The sequence below is a fragment of the Danio rerio genome, chromosome 7 (assembly GCF_052040795.2).
Source record: "Danio rerio strain M-AB ecotype USA chromosome 7, GRCz13ab, whole genome shotgun sequence".
In the NCBI taxonomy this organism is placed as follows: domain Eukaryota; kingdom Metazoa; phylum Chordata; class Actinopteri; order Cypriniformes; family Danionidae; genus Danio; species Danio rerio.
In genome coordinates, this window is record NC_141027.1 from 62,672,462 (window position 1) to 62,686,023 (window position 13,562).

General features: G+C 34.9%; 1 protein-coding gene across 4 annotated transcripts; it reads left to right on the forward strand.

The window, feature by feature from the left end:
• Positions 1–136: 136 nt before the first annotated feature.
• On the forward strand, positions 137–11,322 carry etnppl (ethanolamine-phosphate phospho-lyase). 4 transcript variants are annotated; one of them, XR_015494622.1, is made up of 13 exons: positions 137–276; positions 605–723; positions 1,519–1,678; positions 3,283–3,357; positions 3,734–3,827; positions 5,169–5,285; positions 5,836–5,918; positions 8,556–8,808; positions 9,187–9,341; positions 9,812–9,901; positions 10,650–10,780; positions 10,876–10,946; positions 11,033–11,322. XR_015494622.1 is itself a non-coding variant. In XM_087258986.1 (13 exons), exons 4-13 carry the CDS (start codon positions 3,248–3,250, stop codon positions 11,129–11,131), a joined length of 1,176 nt encoding a protein of 391 aa, XP_087115112.1. In that variant the 5' UTR covers positions 137–276; positions 605–723; positions 1,519–1,678; positions 2,777–3,247; the 3' UTR covers positions 11,132–11,322.
• The last annotated feature ends 2,240 nt before the right edge of the window (positions 11,323–13,562 follow it).

Here is a 13,562-nt window from a genome sequence, read left to right on the forward strand (position 1 = left end):
TGTACTGGGTTAAACACCCACAGCTACCACTGACCCCTTTTCTCTCTCCCTCTCTCTCTCTCTCTCTCTCTCTCTCTCTCTCTCTCTCTCTCTCTCTCTCACTCACACACACAGTAGCTTGTACATTAATGGAGTTGACAGTTCTCTTGCGCACATGCACACACACACATCTAGTCTTCCTTCTGCCTCGCACAGCAAACACTTGTGAGCACCAGAAATGGCAACGGAAACTTTGGATAAGCAGAAGACTATAGATCTCCGAAAGAAACATGTTGGGTAAGGATAAGGAAATGTCACTGCAGTCACTCTCAGACTTATATCTGTCAGAGGTAATTAATATAAGGCTCCAATTTGTTTATGCTTATTTTGTTAGTGGACAGGGTAGAAATATTAGCAGATCTAAAAAGAAACTTGATTTTGTGGTTTGTAATGAGACTGATCTGGATCACGTCTGTGTGAAACCATGACTTTTGAATAATTTGTGTCGAAATACAGTATGGTAAATGCTTAACCCTAAAATTATTGCACCAATCAATTAAGTTTACACAATTATTTATTATTTGTTGTTAATAGGATTTCTTTATCTTTTTTTCCCAATGTGAAGTCCATCCTGCAAAGTGTTCTTCGATCATGATCCTATCAAGATTGTGCGAGCAAAGGGCCAGTATATGTACAACGAAAAAGATGAGAAATACCTGGACTGCATAAACAACGTAGCACATGGTTTGTAACTTTACTGGAGATTTTCTAAAAGATATGATATGTGGAAAAACACATGTAAAATGCATACATGACATACAGTAAACACTGTGGTACTTTTGACCTAAGGCTAAGCAGATTTAAAAAATGTCAAGAAATGAAAAGGGCCCAGCCCAACTGAGCAAAAAGTAGACAAGGAGATGCTGTTATTAGTAATTCCATCAAATGTGATTTTATTTTGCATGCTATAAAGGATCATTAAATATGAAAATTACATTAATGTTCACATGTACTTAATTCAGTAAATTTCTTAATAGCCTGCAAAATATGCATGTAATGTATGTGAAAGTTAATTAAGTAAAATTATAAGTAAATGGATACATTTTTTTCATTCTTTTTCTTAGAAATGTAAATGACCAAAAAAAGTTTTCTATTTTGGTAACTTGTATAAATTGTAATAATCTGTAATTCATCCTCATTTATTGTTTTTTTCCATTTATTTCTTTGTCAAATGAATAATAAAGAAATCTCTTTAGCATTTATATAACTACAATTCATTCTTATTAAGATTTAAAATAATCAATTTTAAAATCTATCTATAAAATATGATTTTCTGATTGGGAATTCATTTTATATTTAAATTAGTGTGTCAAACTTTTTACTTTCTTTCCATGGTCACATTTGCCCTTGATTTCAGTTAATTTATTAGCTGTTACTGTTAGGTCATTGTCTCTTCCTGTCGTTGTATATAACCTGTGAGTCTGTTGCAAACATCCCAGATGTTCAACTCTAATGTACTATTTCTGTGTTGTTCTTCAGTGGGTCACTGCCACCCAGATGTGGTCAGTGCGGGAGCAAAGCAAATGGAGCTTCTCAACACCAATTCCCGTTTCCTGCATGACAGTCTGGTTCTTTATGCTCAGCGGCTTCAAGCCACCCTTCCCGAAAAGCTCTCTGTGTGCTATTTTGTCAACTCAGGGTAGGTCTGCGAGCAATTTGTATACCTACACATGCTGTTATGAAAATTGTTATGAGAGGACAAATCTTGACTGCCAGTCATTAAGTCTTAACACTCACACCTGCAACGTGGAATTGTTGAAAGCATTGTATTAAAGGTATATGCAAAACACTAACTACAGGTTAGGACAAAGTAACCATAAGGAAGATATTTCAGCAATGCCAAAAATACTTTCCTAAATTAAAAACATTTCAATGATCCAAAGTCACTTTTCCACTTTAAAGTGCCTCTATCATAGATTATTGAAAACTACATTTTTATGCAGTGTGTAATAGCCTTATTTGAATGAAAACATCCTGCTGTTTATGTCTGAAACTGCTGTGTATAAACTTATTTGCTTTTAAAAAGAAAGAGTTGAATCAGAAAAATATAAATTGTACTGCATCCTTAACTGAATGCAGTGAGCATTGGACTCACAAAAATACTCCCTGCCATAACTGTTTGTTGTTCAACACATTCACACTTTATCTGGGTTTTAGTAAAATATTATTATAAAATAATACATCATATGGGAGTCATTAAGATAATTAGGTAAAAATTAATGCATATTAAAAGACAATGAAAGCCTGCTGTTGGGGGATTCCCAAAACTAAACTACTACTTTTTATTACCCATAATAGCTTCAATTTAAAAAATCTGGCATGAAAAGTTTTGATGAATGTTAAAGATTCCTTTAGCTACATCTAATGCCACTGCAGAAGCTTTATTCATAAGACTACTCCACTGGTGATAAACTTTTTATTACAGAAACATACCAGTAGAATTTACTGAGCTGTGTCTATATTCAAGGAGATGTTTTCTTGGGGGAAAAAATACTTTCAGGGCTTTCTAAAATAACACACTATGGCAATATTGTAATTACTGAGTAATGGCATGATAGCTTAATGATGTATTCATACATTCATGTTAATTTCTATAGCGCTTGGATTGTGTCAAAACATCAAGCTTAACATAGAAGTTCAGGTAAATTGAAACTGTGTCAGTTTAGTTCATTTCAGTTTGGTTTAATTTTCACTCCTGAAAGTCCCAGTACTAAAGAGCAAATCCATTGATGCACAGCTTCACAAGTCCCCAAAACCAAGCAAGCCAGTGGCAAGGAGCAAAACTTCACCAATTGACAAAAGTGAAGGAAAAAACCTGGAGAGAAACCAGGCTCAGTTAGGCACAACCTCTGGCCAAACTTCTTGTGCAGAGCTGCAGTCTAGTCGCTGGAGGTTGAAGAACCCTGGACGTCTATCGTGGAAAAGCTGCAGGTGTGAGTAGGTCACCGGCTAGTGTACAGGCTGGCCCACAGGATCAATGCAGACTTGTCTGTCACTGGGGTCTTCCAGGAATCAGTCTTATGCTCTCCACTCCTCCACATCAACCATAGCACCTGCTCAGGATGCAGCCAGGTCCAGGATTATGAAGACCACCGGATGATGAAAAACAAACTAACATAAGTGCAGATGCCCTTCAAATTATGTCTTTTTGGAATTGTTCCCAGCTCCGGTTGACCTAATGAATGGATGAGTAAGTAGATATGAGGCAATGAAACCCATCAGTTGTTTCATTTTAATATATAGGTCTGAGGCAAATGATCTGGCCCTGAGGCTGGCTTGGCAGTACACTGGGCACAAAGACATCATCACACTGGATAAGTAAGTCAACAGCACAATGTCTGTTACTCTGTGTCTACTTTTTTGATCTAAGCAGTAACTAGGTTCTTAGAAATGTGAAGTTTACAGCTTAAATATTAACCTTGTCTTATGTCTTCTATTTTGTCATATTGTGAAAGAAAATCACAATTTATTGCTTATAAATATAATAAGCATCTGCATCGATATGCAAAGCTAAAGCTGTGCAAAAAATACATTGATTGGACTTTAAGTTCATTTGATTAAAGTTTTTGGCAGATTTATTGTATTTTTTTTCTAGTACAGCCAAAGGTCATTTGAAGATAAGATAACACACAAACATGGTGGAACTTTGTTCCATTGATTCCTCTGAGCTTTTCATTCACTGTTTTTCCTGCAGTGCCTACCATGGTCATGTGTCATCACTCATTGATATCAGTCCATATAAGTTTCATCAGATGGCTGGGGCAGAGCCGAGCCAACATGTGCACGTGGTGAGTGCTGAAACATGAGATGTTTGACATACTAGATTTGACATATGGTTAGCATCGTACTTAAACAGTATTCTTAAAATCAAAACAGTTCAAAGAGGACTAAATTATAATGTTAAAATGATCATATTTAAACAATGTAATTTGTAGTCTCAGTTTAATTGTCAAATGGTGATTTCATAAGCTTGTAATTAGTTTTCTGTATTTTTTTTTGATCTATAAAATCTTTTAAATGACAAAACCGCAATTTCAAAATGTTGCAAAAATGTTATATTTATATATTATCAGGATATTTACATCAAGGTTATAAATTGTCTGAGGTTAACTGACCTCAGACCATATTAAGGAAAAAAAAAAAAAATTTGCCTCTTAATTATTTTTTAGCAAATAAATATTTACATAGTATAATCATATGAAAACATAATGACCATTTTTCCCTCAAATAAAACTCACGTGGTGTGCCATTTAGCTACATGTAAGTGCAATTAAAATGTACAAAAGGCACCCTAAAATGGCCCATGACAGACCTAATTGTCAATATGTGTCTTAAGATTTCAAAAATTTTTACCTTTTTATGACATTGCAAGGTAAGTTCTAGTTCTGAAATATAATGATAGTTGTAAATTAAAATGTAAAATATACATATGGTTTGAATCCATAGATTGACACCTTTGAGAGCTGTTGATGTTTGTGTGACTAATATGTGTGTGTAAACTAGCTTGACAGTCATCAGCTCATTGTAGGGAACTCTGACTGTGTGATCAGTCAGTATTGTGTTTCAAGTTACTGATCCTTGTCAGCATACGTAACTACTTGCATGTATTTTTTATTGAAAGTGTCTTTTAACAGTGCTTGACCTTTTTTTAGGTCTCTAATGCTAATAATATGCCCCCTGCTTAAACTGAACTGCAGTACAATTCAGGGGGCCTGTGACTTATATGTTATCCTTGCTATGGTGTTGAAATACCTTTCCACAAATAGTGATAAGACTACCCATTACAGTATTTTGTTTATAGCCTGCATGCTGTGGAAAGGGTTGAGCTCAGGTTCCTCTAACTGTTCTGTGTTTATCGTACTTATTGAATTAGCTACAAATAACCAATTAATTCAAACAGAGAAAATGAGCTGTTAAACCTAAGTTTTATTAATTTTATTACCAAACAGAGGTCTGTGTTTGTGAATTTTTTTTCAATCATTATTTTTGCAGTTCTGCATAAGAATTCTATACATTTTAAATATTTGTTTCTTAAATGACACCAATTTAAAAAGAAAAATGAGGTGTGAGGTGATTTATTTTCTGCACATTTGACTAACTATTTTTATATGTGATTGATAATTATTCAGGCTCTTAGTCCAGACACCTATAGAGGCAAATATCGTGAAGACCACCCAGACCCTGCCACTGCTTATGCTGAAAATGTCAAGGAAGTAATCGAAGAGGCCCATAAAAAGGGACATGAGGTAAGTGAATGCCCATAAAATGTATTTAAATCTGTATTTTTCACTTTTAAACTCTGGTCCATTATTAAGCTTTCTTTTTCAAGTGAGAGGGGTCTGGATGCAAACCTGGTACAGTGCAATCTGGGCTGCATCCTATGCTTTTAAATGAGCTCACCTAACCCCATTTCTAACCCTACCCCTCACAGTGAAGTCACAAGCTTCATTTGAGTGCATTGTGTCTGCCATGGCATCAATAAGGCTGCATCCAGATACTATTGTTCAAAATTGCAAATTACTGTTCACAATGATAAATTATTTCATGATACAATACCCCAGCTGAGAGGGGAGAAAGATATATAAAAAGAAAACTTACTTTAACATACAAGTGGTGCATAAAGAATTGAAGAACAGAACTATGAACATTTGGTTCAAAGTGTTTTACACAAAGAACAAAGTAATTTTTTTTTTTAAATCACAGTCATCATGGGTAGATTTTAAAAAGGAAAACTGCACCAGTGGAACCTTGCGCATATTAGTAACTAGGGGAAATATGTGGTCTTTTCTTATGCAGATTGCTGCTTTTATTGCTGAATCACTACAAAGTTGTGGAGGACAGGTCATTCCTCCAATGGGTTACTTCCAAAAAGTGGCACAGTAAGAACAAACATTTTTTATTTATTTATTTATTTATTTATTTATTTATTTATTTATTTATTTAGTATTACTATTTCTTTGGTCTTCTGTTTCGCTCAATAATTTCCATTAATTTTCCTGTTTTGCGACACGTTGTTTAAATAGCAAATCCATTTGTGCCGCTTTGTGGACTCTTTGCGGGTGTTCCAGTATAAAATAGAGGCATGTTAAGGTAAATTGTTGGCGCGTTGCTATTTTAGAAACTAAAATAGACTGCGTGATGGAATCCAGCCAGAGCGCGTTAGTTGTGTGCCTTAAACTTGTACACATTGCTTAATACGCACAGGATGTACAGCAATACACAAATATCTGTACATTGCAATAAAAAATAAAGCATTAAATTATTACAAAAATTATTAATTACTACATAAATATAAAAACCACTGCCTTCATGCCTTCTTCATCTCAAAGATTTTCTTCTTCTTCTCTGTTATTTATTATTTGCATATTTATATTTGCTTTAATAAAAACAATTTAGATTTGTCCACCTGTCAAGTTTTGGACCATATAGGCCATAAGAACAGGACGTGTGTTTAGATATAAATTCAATAATATTATTCATTTATTAGTTTGCTGGAAATTAGAACTGAATTTAGAAATAGAGGTAATTTTTAGGTAGAATTTAGATAATTTTTAGATTTGTTTAGGTAGAGGTTAACAAATCTTTGCGCTTTACAAACTAAATTAAATATGTAGGCTAATGGATGTCTTCAGTGGAATGCGTCTTCAATGATGTCTTCACCGTTTCCTTATCCACTAAAGTAAAGGAGTCAAGTAAAGAGGACAAATGGTTGAGGTTGGTTCTTTATCCTCGCGCTGCGGATGGTCTGTTTAACTGTTTCCTCGCTAGTGAAGCAATCAGTTTTTTCCAGTTTTAGGGCCCTATCATACACCCGGCGCAATGTGGCGCAAGGCGTGACGCAGTAGTCTTTTGGTAGTTTAAGCTTGGCGCAAGAGTCATTTTGAGGCGTTGCGCTACGCTGTTTAAATAGCAAATGCATTAGCGCTCATTTTTGCGCCCATAGGCGTTCTGGTCTAAAAAGGAAGGCGTTCTGAGGCGGACCGCTGGCGCGTTGCTATTTTGAGAAACTATAATAGATTTTTCAATAGACCAAAACTAACCCGGTCTAAACTCCGGCGCAGAGTTGCGCCTCGCTTACGCACTGCTTAATACGCACAAGAGAGCAATAGGCAAATATCTTTACATTTGAAAAAATTTTAATATTAAGGATATATATAGGATATAATAAGAATAGATATAGGATATAAATATAAAGGATTAAAATATTACAAAACATATTATTTTCTAGCCTACATAAATATGAAAAATCACTGCTTTTATATCTTCTTCATCTCGGGAGGCTTTTTCAGTTCATCCATAACAATTTGCTTTTGTATAATGTTATTATTATTAGCAGTATTATTTATTATATCCATATGTATATTTGTTTTATTAAAAACAAGCTTAGATTTGCCCACCTGTCAGGTTTTAGACCATATGGGGCACAGCATGTGTTTTAGGATATAACTCAGGTTTTTGAGCACATTTTGCTATTATTATTAATTTATTCGTTTGCTGGAAATTAGAACTGAATTTAGAAATAGTTTTAAAACGAATATTTGCGCTTAACAAACAAAAGTATTTATTTATAGACTAATTGATGTCTGTGCGTAAAGGTTTCCCTATCCAAGAGCGAAAGTGAAAGTGATCCATTATCTCTCATTCTCACGCAGTAGATGCTCTGTTTAACAGTTTTCTGTTAAAAAGCTGTTAACTGTTAACTGTTTGCTTGTGAAATGCTCATTTTTTCCACTTAGACTTACTTTGCGTCCTGTAAATAGCGAATGCGCTCTTGGCTCGACGCAGCTGACTCTTAAAGGGAATGGGAGATGAGACTCTAATTGGTTTATTCTTAAAACACACATATAACTCATTAAGAAAATAAACTCAACCCTTTTAGACCATGCGCCGAAGCGCAAGACAGATTTCCCGTCCTTAAATTAGCAAAAACGTGTCCTGACACGCCCTGAAAGCATTTGCGCCCTGCGTTTTGCGCTTTGCGCATGGACCATCAAAATAGAGCCCTTAAAGTTTGCCATGTACATAGCCAATGCAACTGACTCTTAAAGGGAATGGAAGATGAGTCACTGATTGGTTTAATGCATGTTATGCTCAAAACACACCCATAACTCATTAAGAGAATAAGCACAGGCCTCGTAGACCATGCACCACGATGCAAATCGAATTTTTCTATCCTTAAAATAACAAACAATGATTGAAACATGCTCTCAATGCTTTTGAGCCATTTGCTTTACACTTTGCACCTAGATTGTTAAAATAGAGCCCGAAGACTGAAAATGACACAGGCTTCTCTCAAAAGCTAATAAGACAATATACAGAAGGCATTGTTGTTGGAAAAAATGCTCATGCCATAACTTCTTATTTAAGTATTATATACTTCTTATATAAGTATTTGAATTGTGTTTAATGTTTACATTCATGTGTGCTGATAATATGTTGTTTCTAAATCAAAAGACATATTATAATTAGTTAAGAATGTACCATGAATGTACCATATCTCTGACACTGTACCACAGGCATGTGAGAAACGCTGGAGGCATTTTCATTGCTGATGAGGTCCAGGTGGGCTTTGGAAGGGTGGGGACTCACTTCTGGGGCTTTCAGCTACAGGGAGAAGATTTTGTACCAGATATTGTTACAATGGGCAAACCTATTGGAAATGGCCATCCAATGTCATGCGTGATCACCAGCAGAGAGATTGCTGAAAGCTTCATGTCTTCTGGAATGGAGTACTTCAACACAGTGAGGACAGCATGTTGTTAATGGCAGGCAGGCACAAACTAATATGAAAAATATTCTTATTGTAAATAATGTTCCTATTGTACTTTATCATCAGCTGGCTATATAATCTAAACACACACACACACACACACACACACACACACACATATATATATATATAGTAATACACTATTAAACTATTAAATTATTAGTATTATTTTAAAAAAGCTTGTTAAATACACTATTACTTTTTTTTTTTTTTTGCAGCTTAGTCACAGTAATAATAATGTATAATGTGATAAAAGCAGTATTTAATTGCAACAAGAAAAAAATATATACCAGCATTAGCTATAGACCCCATAGAATAATGATTTATTAAACAAAAGCAAAAAGTAAAAGAAGAACATCTGTCTTTGTGCTATCTAGTTTGGCGGTAACCCTGTATCATGTGCTATTGGGTTGGCGGTGCTTAATGTAATTGAGAAGGAAGATCTCCAAGGCAATGCCCTGCATGTCGGAGGTTACCTGACTCAGCTTTTGGAAGACCTGAAGAAAAGACACCCCTTGGTCGGTGATGTGAGGTTGGTTAACTCTCTCCTGTGATTAGTGATGTGCCACAGTTAAAACCTGGCTATGTTTGCATAAAGTTTGACCTGGCCTTGTTATGTTAGTTTGAAGTAAATAATTTCCCTAGGGTTGTTTGTGACATGTACGCTTGGAATAGTGCTGTAAAAAAGTATGTCTGATCTCAAGAAAAAAAACGTAAGTATTTTACGTTTTGCCAGTTTAGTGGCTAATTCGTACAAATTCTTACGAGTTCAGTCGTACGAAATGGTACGATTTTAAAAAGGAGGCGTGGCACCTGACTCCACCCCTAACCCCAACCGTCATTGGGGGATAAGCAAATCGTACTAAATTGTACGAATTAGATCGTACGAATTCATACGAATTAGCCACTAAATGAAAAAGTTACGAATTGCCGTGAGATTGTGTTGGAAATACATAAAGCAAGGTGGTTTAAAGCTGCAGATCAAACATTTTATTCTAAAAGGGGACGTGGCCTATTTGTTGGGTTGGAGCTGGTCAGAAATCAGAGTAAAAGGACCCCTGCTACAGCTGAAGCTCAGGAGGTTATTTACAGGTAAGAATAAGTTTGTAAAGAGTAATTCATATTGCACTGCCAGACATAAACAGAGGAAATAAAAGACACTTTGTTGGGTTTTGTCAAATTTTGTATTAGGTTAGTGTGATTTCACTAAGCTGGAAATATTCCTGGAATAAGTTGATCCTGGAATGCAATTCATGTTCTATATATTTTGATCCTGGAGCAACAATCCAGTCAGCCAATTAGATATGAGGGATAAGTTTATAGTTTAGGTTAAAAGTAGGCTTACAGTGGAAGTTATGTGTTTCTACATATTTGTTATCCAACTATTAATTATTTTGCAAAAACAAAACAAAACAAAAAAAAAATGCAGTGAGGGTTAGGTATAGGGGGTTAGATATGGTTTATAAATTATCGAACAGAACTGATATTCCAGGATCAACATACTGTAGGTGTTAACGATCGCGTCCTACTTTCACCCACCATAGGTATCTGTTGGTGTTTGTCATGTCGTGATTTGGTAAATGAACATGCCTTCATCAGTTGATTGTCTGCATCTGTTGGCATTTCTTGGTGTGCTGTGAGCTGGCCTACCATAAAATATATAGTATATTGTAAATAATCTGTTGTTTGTGTTGTTTAAATAACAATATATGATAATTTATCCAAATAATCCAATTATATATCACATAATTATATAAATGGAGAGAAGGTGGTCAAATTAGACATACTGTTTAAAAAACCTGTAAAATATTGCGAAGTATTAATACAATTATTTATAAAGGCTAAAAGAACAGCGGATTCTGCTCAGTGCTGATGGTCCACACCGCAACGTTCTGAAGTTCAAGCCTCCCATGTGCTTCTCCAGAGAGGATGCTGAATTCGCAGTGGAGAAGATTGATCAAATTCTGACAGGTAGATTAAAACTGTCCTTCTGGCAAATAAGTCTGCAACTTCCAGCACTCCTCAGAGTAATTTCTATTTGTTTTTTTACTTTTTTTTTATCTTAGACTTGGAAAAGGCGATGGTTCTCCAAAGGCCTGAAGCAGCAATCTTGGAGACTGGACACATTAAGAGAAAGGTAAACGTTTGGGTTTTATTATTATCTACTTATCTAACACAAACAGAAAATTAAACAACTCAGCACTTTTATCTTTTGGTCCCAAGGACGCCAGTGATGAAAATGGCCTTGTACATCCTTCAAATGGCAACAGCCACAAGCACACCAGTACAATACCTCTGAGCAAAAAAACTAAAAGAAATTAAGAATCTGATGAAACAGCAAGATACACGGCTTGTAATTATGTCTGTGACAAGTTTCCACGTTTTAATGGATTTACAAGTACAAATTCACTGTATAAAGATAACTTTGCCATATATTTTAATGGTGCTAGTAAGACTGCTATCAGTGTTATGATTTATAATGAGCTGTGGAATAATAAAAACTGAGAATGGTATTAGCTTTTACGTGTGATTTATAAAGCACTATCAAAACCGGAGCTTGTTATTTAAGGAAGAAGCTACAGATAAAGCTTTTAATACACTCATGGTAAATTAGGCACTGCAAGTGCACTTTCAACATTGCTTGTTTTGCAACAGTCAGTTAAACTTTACACAAATCTGAGCAGATGCATACTCCGCCGATTCTGCTGATGTATGCTACAGTGAAACAGCTGGAGAATCACTCCTCTCTAACAGTAATGGAGTGGAAAACACCTTCTAGCTAAAAGGGAACATGAAAACAAAGTGATGTAGAATGAAAAATATACACTAGAAAAATTATTTTACAGTGGAAAACAGTGTTTCACAGTATATGTATGTCTCAATTCAAAAGTTTTGCACTTACAGAATGTGATAGTTATACTTATAGGCCATCCCAGAAATTAACATTGCCTTGGTTCCCACAACAAAAACACAATATGATCTTTTTGCTGTATTTAAATTTTTGCAGTAAATGACCTTTGTGTACTATTTTTACTCATTTTATTAATTAGGCAAGCCAAAACAAGTTTATATATATTTCAAATTTCATAGAAACGCCTTTAAGAGAACAAAAACAAAAATAAACAGAAATAATTAAAAACTGATTAAAATGTGTTAAAACTGGTTTTAAAGCAACGAAAAAGAAAAGAAAGACATAATAGATCTGTCGGACATAGCACAGTGCTCATTCAGTAGACACAGCTTTACTTTCACTCTCGATTTGAACGTGCCTAATGTTGCAGCACATCTGATCATTTTTGGAAGCCGATTTCAGCACCGCGGGGCGAAGTAGGTTAAGGTGGATTCGCCCTGCTTTTACTGGACCATAACTTCCAATTTATTAGATCCTAAAACTCTGATATGTTAGGTTTGTATTCAGTGAGCATATCTGTAATGTATTGAGGTCCTAGGCCATTTAGTGATTTATAGACTAGTATTAATACTTTAAAATAATTAATAATTATTATTTAATATAAATTCCAGCCACTTTAGTTGACCATGTCTTATACTACCCAAGGTTTTCTAACCTCTCTCTGCCTGCATACTCTCCCTTTATAAACCTGATAGGGGAGTTTTTTTCTGCATGGCAGAGGAAAGTGCATGACTGAAAGATTTATGGCCTCCAGGCGATGGAAGAAGCATGTGTTGTAGAGATAAATTCTTGTCTCTCGGTGGCTCTTCACAAAATAAGTTATTTATTTAATTATTTTCAATTGCTTACACAAAAATTCAAAATAACTAAATTTTTAAGTTTTCCAAAATTTAGATTTGCCCAACTGTAAGCACATTGTCAACTTCACACTTTTTCAAAACATTACATACATTAATTTGCAAAGCAATAAACACTTGCATTAGACACAGGTGTAAGCATTATAAAAAAAAAGCAACGTTGAGTCTTTAATAAATATCGAAGGCAATGTTGCAGTAAGTGGACAAGAAAGGATGGGATACAGGAGATGGGATGTGATTCAAGCAATCTTGGTTGATAATGTATAGCTATTAGTACTGCACTATTCCATGTTTGAAATTTGTGTACTGCCCTGTGACATTTACAATACAATGTATTTCATAGATTGAGGGTGGAGAACAAAGGGGAGGCAAGGGCCCAAAAGAGCTATTGTTTTTTTTTTTTTTTTTTTTGGTCAATAACTTGATGTGTTACAGAAAAATGCAAACAAATAAAAATAAAACATTATTCTGAACCACCATACAGTTTTCAGTGTTTGTTGTGTGTGTACTATACTTTGGTTTTTAATGCAAAATGTATTCTTAACATGGATAAATTGAGTGACTTTATGATGTGGAGATAAACAAACAAAAAAAATTGTGTCTGTGTGTTTTAGTTTTGCAGTGATCAGCGGTAAAATCAGGAACTTGTGGAAACTCTGGCCCTTTTTGATTAAGCTTATCAGTAAGAGTGGCGATTAATGGAGATCTGTCCTTTGTTCTTCTGAAGGACAAAGGTGTCTTAGGCCATAACTTGTAAAACAGCTTTTTGTTCTAATCAACATTCCTTCTAATCTACATCATCTTAGACACAGATAGACACAGATGGATTACAATAATTTAATCTCACAAAATGGAAAGGAACATACAAAAATGTTGAACTGGTTGTCAAAATCTGTCAAGCAAATTTTATGAAACCATTTAAAATCTTTTTTTTTTTCCTGAAAATATCTTCTAAATTGAACAATTTCATGGATGAGTACAGACC

Coding starts and splice junctions, on each gene's coding strand:
- etnppl (XM_087258986.1), top strand. CDS start 3,248: ATGAAACCCATCAGTTGTTTCATTTTAATATATAGGTCTGAGGCAAAT. Junction 9,342..9,811: donor CCCTTGGTCGGTGATGTGAG/GTTGGTTAACTC, acceptor TTATTCTAAAAG/GGGACGTGGCCTATTTGTTG. Junction 9,902..10,649: donor GCTCAGGAGGTTATTTACAG/GTAAGAATAAGT, acceptor TTATTTATAAAG/GCTAAAAGAACAGCGGATTC.